We start from the raw sequence: 20,094 nt of genomic DNA, 5'->3' as shown, positions 1-20,094 counted from the left end.
CCAAATACAGTCACTTTGGGGGCTAGGGCTTTAACATATGACTTTGAGGGGGATGGTCACAATTCAGTCTGTAACGCCAAAGGTCTATTTCAAACTTGCCGTTTAAAAAAGTACTTATTGAAAAATATAATGAATGCCTTTCCCTCATATCCTTTGCACACTTTTACATAATTTGCTTTTGCAAATTACATGTCTCTGGGAGGGCTCCATACGGTCTACTTTTCGTGGTAGGAGCCTGTGCTTAATGGTTTCGGGGAATGGGCACCTTTGGCGACTGCAGAAGCTCAATCTCACTTTCACTTATACTTACACTTTCTTAATCCTTTTCGTATATACTTTCTAAACAGAGTTCAACATTTAGTACCTTACCAAGTGAAATTTTAATTTCCTTATTGACCTTCAAAGAAAACTTAGAATTCATGAATCATTGAAGTAAATGTTTACAGTTAATGTTAATATTAAGATTAATAATTTGTAATTTATAATAATAAAATGGAAAATTCCTGGAAATTCTAATGCTTTTCTGCCTATCTGGTGTCTTTGCTTTCCAGGGTGCATTCGTTGCTTCCTCAGATGATACTTTGATCTCTTTCTTGCCTCTCGCCCACATGTTTGAGAAAGTTGTAGAGGTAGGCACTGAGTTTTATTTTGTTTGTGCATATGTGTTTGGTTGTGTTCTGCTAAGTTGTTGTGTTTTACAGAAAGCACTTGTCTTGAATGCTAGTGACACAGACATTTCATTTTTACCATTGCACACATGCATGAGTGGTTCACGCAGATAAGTTTGAGTGTGCAGACTGTCCTCTACGTAGAGAGTTCTTTGCTCAGGCCCATTTTAGAAATTGAGCTAATTATTTAAGAGTATAATTTTTTTTCTGGGTCCAGATACTTGAACTTTAATACTCATTTTAAAATTGGAAGCTCAGACTTTTGAAGGACACGAATATGGACGTGAATTCAGAAAGATGAGCTGTGAATGTAGAATTTTTATGAATACCATCCCACAAAGGCTGGTGAGGCTTCAGTTCTGTAAGAAGTCTCTATTTTTTTTTTTTTTTTGGGCCACGCCATACGGCTTCTGGGATCTTAGTACCCCGACCAGCGATCGAACCCGTGCTCTCTGCAGTGGAAGGTACGGAGTCCTAACCACTGGACCGCCAGGGAAGTCTCTATTTTTGACTGCTTGTTCATAAGGCACAAGTTGATTCCAGATTCATTTTTTCAGCAATATTCCAAGTGCCTTTGGCAAAGCGGGATGACCTTTAGCTGACCTCTGCCTGAGCTCCTCATACACGAGTGTGTGACTAATTAAAAAACTGACCAAGAACCATCTTTTTTCCTTCTTGGACAGTTTTGGATTGTATGCTTATAGGAGAAGCAGTGAGCACTGCTCACTCATTTAATGAATGTTCACGGGGCACCAGCTGTGTTGCAGGTACTGGGCAGGTGTTAGAGAGAGCGGGGCAGCTGATAAAATCCCGGCCCTTTGACTAGCTGCTGCCCTGTAGGATTCACTTCCCCCAAAGGATCAAGGATCTTCCATCAGATACTTGTGTCTCCTGCACGCCTCAGGAGACCTTGTGAGTTTACAGAGTGATTGCAGACGTGTTGACAGTGGAACTAGTTTTCAAAGTGTGCCCAGGAGGCAGGCCACACTGAACAGAAACCTCCGAGCTTTAATTTTTAAACAATGAACCTTTCTAGTTGTTTCTGCTTTCAAACCTGAGACCGTTTGTACTTCCGTTGCATCATCTCTTGAATCTCTCTTTCTTTTTAAAATTTAAAACAGGCAGACTCTTTGTCAAGTGCCTGTGGCTTGCCAGTGCAGCTTGCATCAGACAGGAAAAAATTCAGGCACTAGGTTACAGCTGAATGCAAACTGCTGCGGTACAGATGGCCTAGTGCCTCAGCCGCAGCGTATTCTGACTACTCAGAATTTTTTAGTTAGATTCAGATAGAAGAGATGAGACTTTAAAAAGCTAAGGCAAGTAGCTAAGTTTTTCTGATGAGAATAAGTTAGACCTAAAGTTTCTAGAAGGCTAAAAATACTTGGATTATCGCATACCATGTCATTCATTCAGCAGATATTTATTATTGAAGCTAAAATAGCAGAAGCTCTCTGATAATCACTGAAAACCACGTTCCCTGGTTTCTTACTAGTCCTTTTATCTTCAGGATAATCGAGAGCGATGCCACATGCCCGTGTTGTACAAGGACGCAAGCACGTTGTTTTAAAAGCTCCCTACATTTAGGAACTTTATGATTTCTGGAAGCTGGTCTGAAATGCTAACACTGGAGCCTTGTGTGTCTGTGTGTGTTGTGTGATGCCTGCTGCAATGATGACATGTTGGATGTTTCCATTTACCTCTCTAGTTTTTGATGCTGAGTCACGGAGCTAAAATAGGATTTTTCCAAGGAGACATCAGGCTGCTTATGGATGATCTCAAGACCCTTCAACCCACCGTCTTCCCTGTGGTCCCCAGACTGCTGAACCGGATGTTTGACCGAGTAAGTGCCAAGCGAAGAGAAGGGGCAGAGGTCCAGACCTTGAGTCCAAGACCATGTGTGACCATGGCCGCTGCCCTTACTCTCTCGAGGGACTGCAGTTTACCCCTCTGCTAATAAAGCTGAGTGCTTTTACCTCCCAGAGCTGTGAGTGACGGTTATAAGAGAAAGTGCCTGTGGACACACCTTGTCAACTGGAAGGCACAATACAGGTGTGAGGTGGAGCTTGTTTTATTTTCATGATAAACTCTTTGAGCCTCTGTTTTCTCATCTTTACAGTGGACTGTTACCTCCTCCATCTCATAAAGATGCTAATTACATCATATGAAAAGGCTTTATAAATTGTAAAGCCCCACTGCATGAAAAATATTACTTACTTAGCCACCCTGAGAGACGTGACTAAACCAAGCCAGGGACCGAGAGGAGATGGTGAGCCTTTAGAGCACGGACCCCACAGCTGGGGCAGGACCCGTGTGGTGTGAGCAGTCTCCAGAATGAATTTGGACTGGGCAATTCTAATACTCTTTATTTTGAGACATGGCTTTCATCATCTATGAGAACCTTCTCATTTTTTTAAAAAATTTATTTATTTTTGGCTGCGTTGGATCTTCGTTGCTGCCCACGGGCTTTCTGTAGTTGCGATGAGCGGGGGCTACTCTTTGCTGTGGTGCGCGGGCTTCTCATTGCAGTGGCTTCTCTTGTTGTGGAGCACGGCCTCTAGGCACGCGGGCTTCAGTAGCTGTGGCGTGCAGCCTCAGTAGTTGTGGCACATGGGTTCAGTAGTTGTGGCACGCGAGCTCTAGAGCGCAGACTCAGTAGTTGTCGCGCATGGGCTTAGTTGCTCTGCGGCATGTGGAATCTTCCGGACCAGGGATCGAACCTGTGTCCCCTGCCTTGGCAGGCAGATTCTTAACCACTGCGCCACCAGGGAAGTGCCAACCTTCTCATTTTCTTAATAGTTCTTTTTTAAAAACTGTAAAACAGCTTTATTGAGATATAATTCACATTACATGCAATTCACCCATTAAGTGTACAATTCAAAGGTTTTTAGTACATTCACAGAGTTCTGCAACCATCATTACAGTCCATTTTAGAACATTTTTATCACCTCAAAAAGGATGTGGTATCATCCTCCACCCTGCTACCTCCCTCCACCACCCAAAAAACTCATCTACTTTCTGAATCTATAGATTCCCCTATTCTGGATTTTCATGCGAATGGAATCACGCAATATTCTTTTGTTGCTGACTTCTTTTGCTTAGTATGCTTTCAAGGTCCATCCATGTCATAGCATGCATCCATACTTCATTCCTTTTAATGGCCAAATAATATTCCACTGCATGGATACAACACGTTTTATTTATCCATCCATCCATTGATGGGCATTTGGGTTGTTTCTGCTTTTTGGCTATTACGAATAATGCTGCTGTGAACATTCACGGGCAAGAGGCTGTGTGGACATGTGTTTTCATTCTCTCAGGTATGTGCTAGGAGCGGAATTGCTAGTCGTACAGTAACTCTGTGTTTAACCGAGGAACCGCCGGTCTGTTTTCTAAAGCAGCTGCACCATTTTACATTCCCACCAGCAGTGTATGAGGGTTCCAATTTCTCTACATTTTTACCGACACTTGTTATTATCTGACTTCTTAGTATCTCGCCATCCTACTTATTGTGAAACCTTCTTGCTTCTTGACTTAGATTTTTGCTCAGGCAAACACCACGCTGAAGCGATGGCTGTTGGACTTTGCCTCCAGGAGGAAAGAAGCCGAGCTTCGCAGTGGCATCATTAGAAACAACAGCCTGTGGGATAAGTTGATCTTCCACAAAATACAGGTAGCACATTGACTCACAACGGTTATTTGTCATGTAAACGCCTTTGCGTTTCAAACTTTCTGTGAGGGCTCTTTTTTTTTTTTTTTCAATTGAAGTATAGTTGATGTACAATATTATATAAGTTACAGGTGTACAATATAGTAATTCACAATTTCTAAAGATTATACTCCATTTATAGTTATTATAAAATATTGGCTATATTCCCCATGTTGTGCAATATATCCTTGTAGCTTATTTTATACCTAATAGTTTGTACCTCTTAATCCCCTACCCCTATATTGTGTGAGGACTGTTTTTAAAAGAGAAGGTGAGAGGGAGAATTTCTGGCACATTTCTAAAAACTAAGGACAAAGCCATTAGCAAAACCTCAGTGTCCAAGATAAATCTGAACAGTGTTTAGCTATCCAGGGCAGAAAAGGAATCAGGTAGCATAGCCTTTCTGATTCTCCATTTTGTTTTACCGTTCTGGAACTCTTGAGGTATTTTTTTAGGCATGAGTGATAAAGAATACGGAATAATATTATGTCCCCCAGAAGGTGGTGGTTGCTATAAACCCATGACACTCTTGTTCTAATTCCTTAAAACACCTGCAGGTATAGAGGTGTTGCTTTATTTTCCACACCTGTCGAGAGTGAATGGAGTGGTTTCGGGTGGAACCAAACTCCAGTCAGGTGTCCCCCTTGGGGTGCCTGTGCGTCGTCGGGCGCAGTGAGTTCTGTGCAGCCTGCAGACAAGGAGCTGGTGGGTTAGAGTATCGGGGTTCCAAGAAGGAATCTTTGAGAAGCCCGCCACCTTCCAGTCACTTGCCCCTCACCCTCTCCCCTCTCCCTGCCTTGCAAGTCGAGCCTGGGAGGAAAAGTACGGCTGATGATCACAGGAGCAGCGCCCGTGTCCGCCACCGTGCTGACCTTCCTGAGAGCCGCGCTGGGCTGCCAGGTGAGGCGCCTCCCTCCGCACCCACCCCTGGTCTCGGACCGAGTCCTGCCCAGGAGTCTGCTTTCCAAAAGGCACTCTTCTTCTCCTCCGTGTGCCGTATTGTTGTTTGGAAGATCATGTTATTCCTAGGTTGCTTGGAGAAAGGGGTATAGGCACACCTCGGAGATACAGCAGGTTCAGTTCCAGACCACTGCAGTAAAACCAATGTTGCAACAAAGCCAATATCGCAGTAAAGCCAGTCACGTGAACTTTTTGGGTTCCTGGTGCAGATAAAAGTAATGTTTACACTAGTCTGTAGTCTGTTAAGTGTGCAGTAGTATTATGTCTAAAAAGCAATGTGTATATCTTAATTTAAAAATACTTTATTGCTAACCGTCATCTGACAACGCAGCGTTGCCACAAACCTTCAGTTTGTAAGAAATGCAGTATCTGCAAAGCGAATAAAATGAAGTGTGCCTGTCTATATCTTTTACCCCAGGCAGAATATGCATTTGTGTCTGCCGCTGGGTGATTTTCTCTAGGGTGAGGCACAGAAGATGCCTTTAGATCAGGTGTGAGGGCATGGGGATTGGCAGTAAGTGATAAGGCGACCTGCAAAGCATGCAGAGACCCTTTCTTAAGGGGGAGGGGGAGCCAGCAGAGACTGGGTGATAAGTAGGCGAGCCGACGGAGCGAGTGAGTCCCTGGGCAGGTAGTGCACGGCGTGACCTGTGAATGGCATTGTCTCCTACGTGGGTGAATACGTTGGGTGCTGTAATAAAGCGTGTTGTAGTGTATGGGCTGAGGTTACCAAACGAGCTAGAGGAACTCAGTTACTGAGCACTTCCAGCAGAGGTGTGACTGTCCCCCTCTCTTCCTGTCCCACCTCTTGGTGACCCAGTTCTACGAAGGCTATGGACAGACCGAGTGCACTGCCGGGTGCTGCCTGACTGTGCCTGGGGACTGGACCGCAGGTATGATGGCAGGACTTTCCTTATTGGGATCTTACTTTTGGCATTGGAATGACTGGAATTGGGTTAATAAACCAACTTAAACAAGTGCTGTGTCTCTGATGATTAGGCCTTGGGGTCAACAATCTTGGAAACCAGGGGGCCCTGTGGCAGAGTGGGATGTGACTTTGAGGCTCTGACTGTCAACCTGGGTGGGTGGCAACAGAGACTTACGTAGATCCTGAAGGTCACATCTAGAGATGGTGTTCTTTATACCAGGTTCAGAATGTTTGGCCCAACAGAGCTTTCCAGGAATTGATTGGGGCCTAATTATTTGCTGGTAAATTTTAATTAAATTTCCAGAGACTCCAGACAGAAATAAACACAAGTCCTTTGTCCCCAAAGGAAAAAACAGGGGAGGACAAACTGTCCTGCCTGAGGTTCTGCCTCAGGAGTTTATGATGCATATTATATGTGCTTCATCCCAGCGCCCCTGTGAGAGAAGCCCTGTTACCTCTGCGAGGACATGACTGATTGTTGGCTAAAAAGCATGTCAGTAATGTATAAGAATTTACACAGCTTTATGTTTTGGAGCCAGGATTCCAACCCAGGTCTGACCACAAAACTCCTGTGCTTTCCCCTGTCCCACACCGGCAGTGTATTCTACGCTGTGATAAATAAATTCTGTGATTTGTTTGCTGTTTTACACGTATGAGCATCTAATGACATAGATCCTAGTATCAAGCACTTTCTAGTAGCATAATTCCGCTGCGATTGGCACTAACAGTCTGTGAACCTTTTTCATGGTGTTTGTTTAATATTTTTTTTTAATAAATTTATTTATTTATTTATTTTTGGCTGTGTTGGGTCTTCGTTGCTGCGTGTGGGCTTTCTCTAGTTGTGGCGAGCAGGGGCTACTCTTCGTTGCTGTGCGTGGGCTTCTCATTGCGGTGGCTTCTCTTGTTGTGGAGCACGGGCTCTAGGCACATGAGCTTCAGTAGTGGTGGCACATGGGCTCAGTAGTTGTGGCTCACATGCTCTAGAGCGCAGGCTCAGTAGTTGTGGCACACGGGCTTAGTTGCTCCGTGGCATGTGGAATCTTCCCGGACCAGGGATCGAACCCGTGTCCTCTGCATTGGCAGGTGAATTCTTAACCACTGCGCCACCAGGGAAGTCCCTGTTTGTTTAATTTTTAACTCCTGGTGCCTTACCGGCTAGAGAATTTGAATAGTGATTTCTTTAAGCTAAAATTATCAAAACATAGGAAGAATGACTTGTGATGCTCTTAAAACTTAATCTAATATCTGTTACTTTTGTTTTGGGAAAAGAACCCAGTCCTAGCACTGTCTGGCAAGAGAGTTAAGTGAGTTGTGAAAAGAATCCATGTCCTGTCTTCATAAACTTACATGTAAAACATGTTCGTTTATAATCAAGGGAATAAGGCCATATTAGTCAGAACCATCTGACCCATCAAGGTCTGTTCTTATAGAGAACGGGGACGTGACCTCTGTATGAGGGAGAGCAGGGCCCTCAGATCATGGGAACCAGGTGAAAGTTTCAGGAAACCTGCTTCCAGGTGTTCAAAGAAACCCTGAAAATGAGCAGCCAGGTCATTTATACTTTGAAAAATAATTTGGAGCGTCAGGCTTGGGAAAGCTCCCTAGGAGACATTGGACTGTTTTTGTCTCTTTTCTAGGAATAACCTCTGTAATTTACCAGGGGGAGACAGGCTGTGATTGCCGAAACCAGAGGTTTATACCCTCTGTTCTCATCGTGAGTGGGCTTGTTTGTGATAAAAGTGATCTGTCCTAAGGATATCGGTAGTCACGGTAGGAGTGATCATCTTTTATTTGATATACAGGCCATGTTGGTGCCCCAATGCCTTGCAACATTATAAAGCTTGTCGATGTGGAAGAAATGAATTACATGGCTGCCAAGGGCGAGGGCGAGGTGAGTGAAATCCCGCAGTCACCCCCTCACTGCGGGCTCCTCCAGTAACCAGCCACCTCTCAGCACCACAGCACGTAAAGCCACTGAGCTTGGTGTTGCTGGTGACCCTGAGTCACACAGGCTTCTTTTTGACGGTACATTTATGCCTAACTCGCAGGGCGGGTAGGGAGGTGGGGGGCTCTAATGCCTGCCTTCTGCCGCCAGCCATGATGGGGCCGAGGGCCCAGGAGGGTACAGAGGCTCCAGGGCCTGAAGTCCTGGGCCACGGCTTCCTGTCTGCTAATTGCCCTCCATGCCTGTTAGTGAGCTACTGGCTAGAGGAAGGAAGGCCAAATTGCTTTGGGATTTCACCCCCTTTGGGATTTTCCAGAAGCTCTGATCCAGAGCCTAGGGTGAGCGTGAGCCCTGGAACTTGACTACAGCCAAGGCCATTATGGAAGGGAAGTGGGGGATTGGAGGTGCTGCCACGATGCCAGCGGGGCTCTGGTAGCTCTGGGAGACACACACACACACACACACACACACACACACACGAGTTTTCTCTGGAGAAGCCCCAGTCAGTGCTCTTAACAGATCATCTTTTTCCCCCTCCAGTTTTGTTGAGATATAATTGACATCTAGCACGGTGTGAGTTTAAGGTGTACAGCATCATGATTTGACTCGCATATATTGTGAAATGATCACCGCAGCAAGTTTAGTAAACATCCATCCTCTCATAAAGATACAAAAAAAAGAAGAAATGTGGTTTTTTCCCTTGTGATGAGAACTCTTTAAGATCTGCTCTCTTAACAACTTTAAAATCTTCCATATGGCTGTGCTAACTATAGTTGCCATGCTGTACATGACACCCCTGGTCCTTATTTATCTTATAACTGGATGTTTGTACCTTTCATCCACCTTCTTCCAACTCCCACGCCTCCCTCCCGATCTTTTCCCCTCAGGTGTGTGTGAAAGGGGCTAATGTATTTCAAGGCTACTTAAAGGACCCAACAAACACAGCAGAAGCTCTGGATAAAGACGGCTGGTTGCACACAGGGGACATTGGAAAGTGGTTACCAGTAAGTGGTCCCCTCCCCTGTTCACAGACACTTTTGTTCCACCGTAGGGAAGAAAAAACCCCACGTCGCAGTGGCACCCTAACTTTCCCTCCCCTTTCTCCTCACCGAGTGGTGGAGCATAGACCCTTCCATCTTCTGCAGGAAACAGGCTTATACTTAGCATCCTCGTGTAGCATTTTCACTTTAACGGCAGCAAATATGTTTTGTTTTGATGCTTGACATCCTTTCCGGCTGCTGCTTCCGGCTTGAAATCCGGAGACACTGTGTCTGGCTTTTCACATTTCACTGCTGTGCCTTGATGTTGAGGCCTTAGTTAAGGTCTGGGGGCACTGCATAGGCTGCCAGGCATGTACGACAGGCGAAAATTTGTGAACACACATGTTTCTTAGCATTGTCATCTCAGTAAAAACAGGATAAGTACTTAGAGGATCAGGCCATCCCTTTGAACTTAGCCTCAGAACCATTTATTGTAGAGAAATACAGAGTCCGTCTTGGGAGTGAGATGCTTGTGCAAAAAGCCGACCTGTAGGTTTCACCACTTTTGCTTGTTGTGGTGACACCACTGGTTTTTAAAGTTGTTACTGTGCTTAATTGCAAGCACTCAAATGGCTAGTGTAATTTTTATTATTGTGTATTGTTCTAGTCTTACAGGTGCTTTATTTATTTATTTACTTATTTATCACCTATGAGGAATGATTACATAGAAATTCCCCTTTATTTCTGCTGTTCTTGGACAGTTTGAAAAAAGGAGAAAAACATGATGACCATTGGTTTAGGGAACATTAGTTTAGAACTTTTTTTTTTTTAATTTTTTAATTTTATTTTTTTATAGAGCAGGTTCTTATTAGTCATCAATTGTATACACATCAGTGTATACATGTCAATCCCAATCTCCCAATGCATCACACCACCATCCCCCCACCATCACTTTCCCCCCTTGGTGTCCCTATGTTTGTTCTCTACATCTGTGTCTCAATTTCTGCCCTGCAAACCAGTTCATCTGTACCATTTTTCTAGGTTCCACATATATGCATTAATATACGATATTTGTTTTTCTCTTTCTGACTTACTTCACTCTGTATGACAGTCTCTAGGTCCATCCACATCTCAACAAATGACCCAATTTCGTTCCTTTTTATGGCTGAGTAATAGTCCATTGTATATATGTGCCACATCTTTATCCATTCATCTGTCGATGGGCATTTAGGTTGCTTCCATGACCTGGCTATTGTAAATAGTGCTGCAATGAAGATTGGGGTGCATGTGCCTTTTTGAATTATGGTTTTCTCAGGGTATATGCCCAGTAGTGGGATTGCTGGGTCATATGGTAATTCTATTTTTAGTTTTTTAAGGAAGCTCCATACTGTTCTCCATAGTGGCTGTGTCAGTTTACATTCCCACCAACAGTGCAAGAGGCTTCCCTTTTCTCCACACCCTCTCCAGCATTTGTTGTTTGTAGATTTTCTGATGATGCCCATTCTAACTGGTGTGAGGTGATACCTCATTGTAGTTTTGATTTGCATTTCTGTAATAATTAGTGATGTTGAGCAGCTTTTCACGTGCTTCTTGGCCATCTGTATGTCTTCTTTGGAGAAATGTCTATTTAGGTCTTCTGCCCATTTTTGGATTGGGTTGTTTGTTTTTTTAACATTGAGCTGCATGAGCTATTTATATATTTTGGAGATTAATCCTTTGTCCGTTGATTCGTTTGCAAATATTTTCTCCCATTCTGAGGGTTGTCTTTTCGTCTTGTTTATGGTTTCCTTTGCTGTGCAAAAGCTTTTAAGTTTAATTAGGTCCCATTTGTTTATTTTTGTTTTTATTTCCATTACTCTAGGAGGTGGATCAAAAAAGATCTTGCTGAGGTTTATGTCAAAGAGTGTTCTTCCTATGTTTTCCTCTAAGAGTTTTATAGTGTCCAATCTTACATTTAGGTCTCTAATCCATTTTGAGTTTATTTTTGTGTATGGTGTTAGGGAGTGTTCTAATTTCATTCTTTTACAGGTAGCTGTCCAGTTTTCCTGGTACCACTTATTGAAGAGACTGTCTTTTCTCCATTGTATATCCATGCCTCCTTTGTCATAGATTAGTTGACCATAGGTGCATGGGTTTACCTCTGGGCTTTCTATCTTGTTCCATTGATCTGTGTTTCTGTTTTTGTGCCATTACCATATTGTCTTGATTACTGTAGCTTTGTAGTGTAGTCTGAAGTCAGGGAGTCTGATTCCTCCAGCTCCGTTTTTTTCCCTCAAGACTGCTTTGGCTATTCGAGGTCTTTTGTGTCTCCATACAAATTTTAAGATTTTTGTTTTAGTTCCGTAAAAAATGCCATTGGTAATTTGACAGGGATTGCATTGAATCTGTAGATTGCTTTGGGTAGTATAGTCATTTTCACAGTATTGATTCTTCCAGTCCCAGAACATGGTATATCTCTCCATCTGTTGGTACCATTTTTAATTTCTTTCATCAGTGTCTTATAGTTTTCTGCATACAGGTCTTTTGTCTCCCTAAGTAGGTTTATTCCTAGGTATTTTATTCTCTTTGTTACAGTGGTAAATGGGAGTGTTTCCTTAATTTCTCTTCCAGATTTTTCATCATTAGTGTATAGGAATGCAAGAGATTTCTGTGCATTAATTTTGTATCCTGCAGCTTTACCAAACTCATTGATTGGCTCTAGTAGTTTTCTGGTGGCATCTTTAGGATTCTCTATGTATAGTATCATGTCATCTGCAAACAGTCACAGTTTTACTTCTCCTTTTCCAATTTGTATTCCTTTTATTTCTTTTTCTTCTCTGATTGCCGTGGCTAGGACTTCCAAAACCATGTTGAATAGTAGTGGTGAGAGTGGACATCCTTGCCTTGTTCCTGATCTTAGAGGAAATTATTTCAGTTTTTCACCATTGAGAATGATGTTGCTGTGGGTTTGTCATATATGGCCTTTATTATGTTGAGGTAGGTTCCCTCTATGCCCACTTCCTGGAGAGTTTTTATCATAAATGGGTGTTGAATTTTGTCAAAAGCTTTTTCTGTGTCAATTGAGATGATAATATGGTTTTTCTTCTTCATCTTGTTCATATGGTTTATCACATTGATTGATTTGCGTATATTGAAGAATCCTTGCATCCCTGGGATAAATCTCACTTGATCATGGTGTATGATCCTTTTAATGTGTTGTTGGATTCTGTTTGCTAGTATTTTGTTGACGATTTTTGCATCTATATTCATCAGTGATATTGGTCTGTAATTTTCTTTTTTTGTACTATCTTTGTCTGGTTTTGGTATCAGGGTGATGGTGGCCCCATAGAATGAGTTTGGGAGTGTTCCTTCCTCTGCAATTTTTTGGAAGAGTTTGAGAAGGATGGGTGTTAGCTCTTCTCTAAATGTTTGGTAGAATTCACCTGTGAAGCCATCTGGTCCTGGACTTTTGTTTGGAAAATTTTTAATCACAGTTTCAATTTCATTACTTGTGATTGGACTGTTCATATTTTCTTTTTCTTCCTGGTTCAGTCTTAGAAGCTTATACCTTTCTAAGAATTTGTCCATTTTCTTCCAGGTTGTCTATTTTATTGGCATAGAGTTGCTTGTAGTAGTCTCTTAGGATGCTTTGTATTTCTGTGGTGTCTGTTGTAACTTCTCCTTTTTCATTTCTAATTTTATTTATTTGAGTCCTCTCCCTCTTTTTCCTGATGAGTCTGGCTAATGGTTTATCAATTCTGTTTATCTTCTCAAAGAACCAGCTTTTAGTTTTATTGATCTTTGCTATTGTTTTCTTTGTTTCTATTTCATTTATTTCTGCTCTGATCTTTATGATTTCTGCTAACTTTGGGTTTTGTTCGTTCTTCTTTCTCTGGTTCCTTTAGGTGTAAGGTTAGATTGTTTATTTGAGATTTTTCTTGTTTCTTGAGGTAGGCTAGTATAGCTGTAAACTTCCCTCTTAGAACTGCTTTTGCTGCATCCCACAGGTTTTGGATGGTCGTGTTTTCATTGTCATTTGTGTCTAGGTATTTTTTGATTTCCTCTTTGATTTCTTCAGTGATCTCTTTGTTATTTAGTAACGGAGTGTTTAGCCTCCATATGTTTGTGTATTTTACGTTTTTTTCCCTGTAATTCATTTCTAATCTCATAGCATTGTGGTCTGAAAAGGTGCTTAATATGATTTCAGTTTTCTTAAATTTACTGAGGCTTGATTTGTGACCCAAGATGTGATCTATCCTGGAGAATGTTCCGTGCGCACTTGAGAAGAAAGTGTAATCTGCTGTTTTTGGATGGAATGTCCTATAAATATCCATTAAATCTATCTAGTCTACTGTGTCATTTAAAGCTTTTGTTTCCTTATTAATTTTCATTTTTAATGATCTGTCCATTGGTGTAAGTAAGGTGTTAAAGTCCCCCACTATTATTGTGTTACTGTCGATTTCCTCTTTTTCAGCTGTTAGCAGTTGCCTTATGTATTGAGGTGCTCCTATGTTGGGTGCATATATATTTATAATTGTTATATCTTCTTCTTGGATTGATCCCTTGATCATTATGTAGTGTCCTTCCTTGTCTCTTGTAACATTCTTTATTTTAAAGTCTATTTTATCCGATATGAGTATTGCTATTCCAGCTTTCTTTTTTGTTGTTGTTGTTGTTGTACGCGGGCCTCTCACTGTTGTGGCCTCTCCCGTTGCAGAGCACAGGCTCCGGACGCACAGGCTCAGTGGCCATGACTCACGGGCCTAGCCGCTCTGTGGCATGTGGGATCTTCCCAGACCGGGGCATGAACCCGTGTCCCCTGCATCAGCAGGCTGACTCTCAACCACTTCACCACCAGGGAAGCCCTCCAGCTTTCTTTTGATTTCCATTTGCATGGAATATCTTTTTCCATCCCCTCACTTTCAGTCTGTATGTGTCCCTAGGTCTGAAGTGGGTCTCTTGTACACAACATATATACTGGTCTTGTTTTTGTATCCATTCAGCGAGCCTGAGTCTTTTGGTTGGAGCATTTAATCCATTCATGTTTAAGGTAATTATCGATATGTATGTTCCTATGACCATTTTCTTAATTGTTTTGGGTTTGTTTTTGTAGGTCCTTTTCTTCTCTTGTGTTTCCCACTTAGAGAAGTTTCTTTAGCATTTGTTGTAGAGCTGGTTTGGTGGTGCTGAATTCTCTTAGCTTTTGCTTGTCTGTAAAGCTTTTGATTTCTCCATCAAATCGCAATGAGATCCTTGCCAGGTAGAGTAATCTTGGTTGTAGGTTCTTCCCTTTCATCACTTTAAGTATATCATGCCACTCCCTTCTGGCTTATAGAATTTCTGCTGAGAAAACATCTGTTAACCTTATGGGAGTTCCCTTGTATGTTATTTGTCGTTTTTCCCTTGCTGCTTTCAAAAATTTTTCTTTGTCTTTAATTTTTGCCAATTTGATTACTATGTGTCTCGGCGTGTTTCTCCTGGGTTTATCCCGTATGGGACTCGCTGCCCTTCCTGGACTTGGGTGGCTATTTCCTTTCCCATGTTAGGGAAGTTTTCGACTATAATCTCTGCAAATATTTTCTCTGGTCCTTTCTCTCTCTCTTCTCCTTCTGGGACCCCTGTAATGCAAATGTTGTTGCGTTTAATGTTGTCCCAGAGGTCTCTTAGGCTGTCTTCATTTCTTTTCATTCTTTTTTCTTTATTCTGTTCCGCAGCAGTGAATTCCACCATTCTGTCTTCCAGGTCACTTATCTTCTGCCTCAGTTATTCTGCTGTTGATTCCTTCTAGTGTATTTTTCATTTCAGTTATTGTATTGTTCATCTTTGTTTGTTCTTTAATTCTTCTAGGTGTTTGTTCTTTAATTCTTCTAGGTCTTTGTTAAACATTTCTTGCATCTTCTCAATCTTTGCCTCCGTTCTTTTTCCAAGGTCCTGGATCATCTTCACTATCATTATTCTGAATTCTTTTTCTGGAAGGTTGCCTGTCTCCACTTCATTTAGTTGTTTTTCTGGGGTTTTATCTTGTTCCTTCATCTGATACATAGCCCTCTGCCTTTTCATCTTGTCTGTCTTTCTGTGAATGTGGTGTTTGTTCCACCAGTTGCAGGACTGTAGTTCTTCTTGCTTCTGCTGTCTGCCCTCTTTTATGGTGCTTTATACTCCGAAATTTTTATTGTTTTGAAGAATACTCCCCCAATTAATTTCAGAGTACCCAAGCTATTTAGTTTTTTCATAGTCATTATGGTACTTCATCATGGTTCTTTTTTTTCTTTTTCTTAATATTTATTTATTTATTTATTATTGATTTATTTTGGCTACGCTGGGTCTTAGTTGCAGCATGTGGGATCTTTAGTTGCAGCATGTGGACTCTCAGTTGTGGCATGCATACAGGATTTAGTTCCCCCACCAGGGATTGAACCCAGACCCCCTACATTGGGAGCTTGGAATCTTACCCACTGGACCAGCAGGCAAGTCCACCCAGGCTATTTAGAAATAAATTAAGTCCCTCTTTCCAGACTCAGGAGGGATGAAGTATCCGTTCTAATTCTGACTATGGCTCTAAGGAGCACATCTCATAATCTCCCTGGACCTCAGTCGGCTCCCTTTGGAAACGGAGGAAAACTGATGTGGGCTGAGAGAACTTTCCAGTGGATGACCCTCCGAAGCGAGAGAGTGGCCTCGGGTGGGGATGGGGTTTTGTTTACGGGAGATGGGGAGGTGGGAGCTACTGGCATTTGGCGAGTCTGGTCTGGAGATTCTCGCATCCCCACAGTCATCATGGGGGCAGCTGACAGCCCCCTCCTGCCCCCGCCCTGGAACAGGGACAGAGGGAAGTGAGCTGCTGCCTCTGCAGCCCCTGCTCTGCGCAGAGCCCTGTGGGAGGATGAGCGTGTCTCAGCTCTCGAGGACCTTTACCCCATCGAGTGGCCGATTCAGATATGAGACAAAGTGAAACTTGCTGAGCTGAAGGGAGCAAGTGGGGTGCTCTGGTTGGCTGGGAGTGAGGGGGGCTCCCAAGTCCCTTCTCTGTCTCTCTACTCTGCTCAGTGGCCTGGGGGAGGTTACATAATCTCTCTAAGCCTCAGTTTGCCTCTCTGCAAAATGGGTTAACAGCTGACCCCTGCCAGAGGTTATTAGGATTAAATGATAGTGTACAGGAAATGCCTGCTGCTGGGGGGAATGCAGCTGCCAGACCTGCTCACAGGCCGCTCCCCGCCCTCCAAACAGAATGGCACCTTGAAGATCATCGACAGGAAAAAGCACATCTTTAAACTGGCACAAGGAGAGTACATAGCTCCGGAGAAGATTGAAAACATCTACCAGCGAAGTGAACCTGTCGCTCAGGTGTTTGTCCACGGAGAGAGCTTGCAGGTACGCACTGCCCCAGCCGTGAATTCTGTGGCCGGCGTGGCCCGGGCCTAGAAGTCCAGGGCCTTTCAGTGTGATGGGAAGTTTGCGATGGGTGTGAGTTGACTTTCATGTCTGATGTGCTGGAATGTTATCAACACGTTACTGGTTTTTACTGCTTGGCGTTTCTTTCTTTTCTCATCTATTTTGTAACTGGAAATTTGTACCTCTTATTCTTGGCAATTCTTATCCAGAAAAGTTTTTTTCTCTTTAATTTCATATTACCAAGGGAAGTTGGATAAGGATACCAAGGGAGTGGGTAAAATAAGCTTCTAATTTAATTATGAGGGGAAATATTGATATGCAGGTTATAGGAAAGTTTAGAATTTTCAAACATATTAAACCCAACTTGTTATGATATGTCTCCTACGTCATTTTTGAGCAAATGGTGGTTGTGAGCCAACATATCTTAAAGTCGAAAACCAACATCAGTATTGCAATGAGACATCATTTGCTAAAATTTTGGACAGATGGTGGGAAGGAAGAGAAGGGTGTCTGGTTTCCTGAGGGTTAATATTTCTACAAATCTTGAAATTTTCAAATAATTTTGGAAGAATATTTTCTTACAAGAAAGTGAACCTATTTTTCTTCGACCTGGAATCATACCCATGCCTCTAATTTTTATTCAGTTTCGTTGTCTCTAAATTGTAAAGAATGAGGTATTAGAGTTTTTTCTAAATGAATCTGCATACATTTTCTCTTTTTGTAAAGCAGTTATCTGATATCTATCCCCTTGTTTGCTTATTTGACCCTGTTTTATTTTTTAAAATATATATGAGTAAGTAAAAATTAGGGTTTTATTAGGTTTTGATTTCCAATGGTTGTTTTAAAACATTTATTGCAAAATCCCCACCGCTGTCTATATTTCAGAGGCAGGAGTTAACCTGGGCCCCACAGACTCTGGGGCTGGTAACATGCTCTGAAAAGAGGATCTGTAACTCCCATCAGATTCTCCCAGGGGCCCAGGCTGCAGATAATAAAGAACCACAATTTTAGAGCATCTGGATCAAGCCCGTTAATAACTTACTTGTCTCTGTTAAAGGCATTTCTCATAGCAATTGTGGTACCAGATATTGAGACGCTAGGTCCCTGGGCCCGGAAGCGAGGCTTTGAAGGCTCCTTTGAAGAGCTGTGCAGAAGCAAGGTAGGTTCTGAAGTGTGCAGCCTACTTCTGACCCGCCCTTTGCATTAAGTGCAAAGTTCAGGGACTCCCGCCACGGGAGTAAGGATCTTACTTTTCTTGCCTTATTAGGGTGTCCAAAAAGCTGTTCTGGAAGACATGGTGAGACTTGGGAAGGATGCTGGCCTAAAACCATTTGAACAGGTAAGACTTGCATCCAAGTGTATGAATTCCTGCAAAACGGGGTTTTGACTGGAGGATGCTTTTTGTGAATATATTATAGAAGAGGATGAGGTGACGTAAAGACATCTGTGCGGAAGGGATAGTGGAGTGGTTTGGTAGGGGAGGGGATTTTTGTAACCAAGGGTTTGAATTCTCTTCCTGGAGGTCAGGCTACAGTCCTGATTGTGTACTGACAACAGGCCACTGCCCTTTGTTGAGACAGTGCAGCGGGACCTGGCCTGAGAGGCTGGCTTGAGTCGCCCAGAAGGGTCTTTATCCCTTGGGAAGCTTAAGTGCTTTTTAGACTCAGGTGGCCTCCGTGCCCCTTTCCTCCTTTGACTGCCTGGTTTCTTTGCAGGTCAAAGGTATTAGTCTCCACCCTGAATTATTCTCTGTCGACAACGGCCTTCTGACCCCAACGATGAAGGCTAAAAGGCCAGAGCTTCGGAAGTATTTCAGGTCACAGATCGATGAACTTTATTCCACCATCAAAATCTAATGCGAGGAAGGAAGTTGGGAAGAGGCCGCATGCCTCCGCGGTCTTCTCCCGCCCGTGGCCTCAGTGGGTAGTTTTGACAACAGCAAGTAGGGAAGGAGCGTCTTTGTCTGCCTCGTGCGTTCAGATTCTCATGACAGGAAGCTTAGAGGGAATGGAACACTGCCTTATGGTCACGTCGCATTGCAGACCATGTTCACGGTGATACATAATTTCCAAAATGAGCCTTAAAAAAATTGTAAAGGGGAAACTATAAATGTGCTAAGTTATTTACGACTTCCTCAGTTTAAAAGGAGGGTGAAAACTTGTCTCCCTTTTTTGCTAACCAAGTGGTTAGGACTTTGCTATTTCTGAGATGTCTGCTACTTGCTGCAAATTCTGCAGGTGTCTGCTGCTCTGAAGAGTACCGTGCACTGGAGGGAACCGTCCCTTATAAACAAGAACTGTCCCAGCTGCAGGAGGTTGCAAGTGGACCAGAGGTTTTTTTTTAATCCCTGCCACCGTCCCCTCCCCATCTCATGTGACCCTTCTGATTAACCCCTGTCACTCCTGTTGGAGCAGAGGATGGACCTAACTCAGAACAACGCAGGTATGGATGGATGGCCGCTCACCAGAGCGGGTGGATTCTGGCGTCCACAGAGCAGAATATTCGCCGACCCTCTTCTCGAGACCCGATTCCCTCCCTCCATCCCTTCCCAGGGGTTATTAAAAAAATCTGCCTTAGACTCTGCAGTGAAGACAAGCATTTCAACAAGGAAACAATGACCTGGATCAGCCATGTTCAACTGTGACGCCTGAAGAACTGTCCACTTTATCTTCACTGAACCCGTCGCTCTGTCTGTGATGGTTTTTAATGTGGTTTTCATATCAGAAGAGTATGTTGTGATTAAGTGGCTTTTTTTCCCCAGAATAAACTCTCAGGCAAGGCATGTCTTTAAAAATATTAAGGGGGCTTCCCTGGTGGCGCAGTGGTTGAGAGTCCGCCTGCCGATGCAGGGGACGCGGGTTCATATCCCGGTCCAGGAGGATCCCACATGCCGCGGAGCGGCTGGGCCCGTGAGCCATGGCCCCTGAGCCTGTGCGTCCGGAACCTGTGCTCTGCAACGGGAGAAGCCACAGCAGTGAGAGGCCCGCGTACCGCAAAAAAAAAAAAAAAAAAAAAATTAAGGGAGTAGATACACTTGGGTACTTATTGAAATGGATGGTAATTAATAAATGCTCTTCTATCATAATGCTACCTGATTTCTATGAAATGTATTTGACAAGCCAAAATTCTAAGACATAGGAATCTGGAAAACTCATTTCCTGGGATTAACTTCTCAAAGGGATTTTTTTTTTTAAGTTAATTTGGGTAATTAACAGCATTTCACTTTACTGCAAGTCTTTGCCACATGTGACTGAATTTAGTTGTCATTTATATGTTGAAAGCAGTTGTTTGTGGATATGTGACTACCTGTATTATACAAGCACAACAGGGTTTGCCCTAAAGAGTTGTCGTTGTAATAACGCTATTTGGTAGCCTAGCTTCATATGTGCATTCTTAATTGCACAAGAAGTCAATAATTTGTCACAATGGGGTTTTGAATGTTTGCTTTAAGTGTTGGCTATTTCTATGTTTTATAAACCAAAACAGAATTTCCAAAAACAATGAAGGAAACCAAAATAAATATTTCTGCATTTCAA

At 42.9% G+C, this 20,094-nt stretch overlaps 1 protein-coding gene across 8 annotated transcripts in view; it reads left to right on the top strand.

The window, feature by feature from the left end:
- ACSL1 (acyl-CoA synthetase long chain family member 1) overlaps positions 1-20,094 on the top strand; it is a 72,154-nt gene extending 52,060 nt beyond the window's left edge. For all 8 annotated transcript variants that reach the window (XM_082680537.1, XM_082680539.1, XM_082680540.1 and 5 more), the window contains 11 exons: positions 552-629; positions 2,374-2,508; positions 4,204-4,338; positions 5,179-5,274; positions 6,155-6,227; positions 8,065-8,153; positions 9,095-9,211; positions 16,394-16,537; positions 17,616-17,717; positions 17,826-17,897; positions 18,274-20,094. In XM_082680537.1, the coding sequence (XP_082536663.1) occupies positions 552-629; positions 2,374-2,508; positions 4,204-4,338; positions 5,179-5,274; positions 6,155-6,227; positions 8,065-8,153; positions 9,095-9,211; positions 16,394-16,537; positions 17,616-17,717; positions 17,826-17,897; positions 18,274-18,414 (1,182 nt within the window). In that variant the 3' untranslated portion in view covers positions 18,415-20,094. The remainder of the gene's footprint in view (positions 1-551; positions 630-2,373; positions 2,509-4,203; positions 4,339-5,178; positions 5,275-6,154; positions 6,228-8,064; positions 8,154-9,094; positions 9,212-16,393; positions 16,538-17,615; positions 17,718-17,825; positions 17,898-18,273) is intronic.

This window comes from Grampus griseus, assembly GCF_964374135.1.
Source record: "Grampus griseus genome assembly, chromosome: 21".
Classification (NCBI taxonomy): Eukaryota; Metazoa; Chordata; class Mammalia; order Artiodactyla; family Delphinidae; genus Grampus; species Grampus griseus.
The sequence above is the reverse complement of the archived record's forward strand: the minus strand, read 5'-3'. Positions and strand labels throughout refer to the sequence as shown.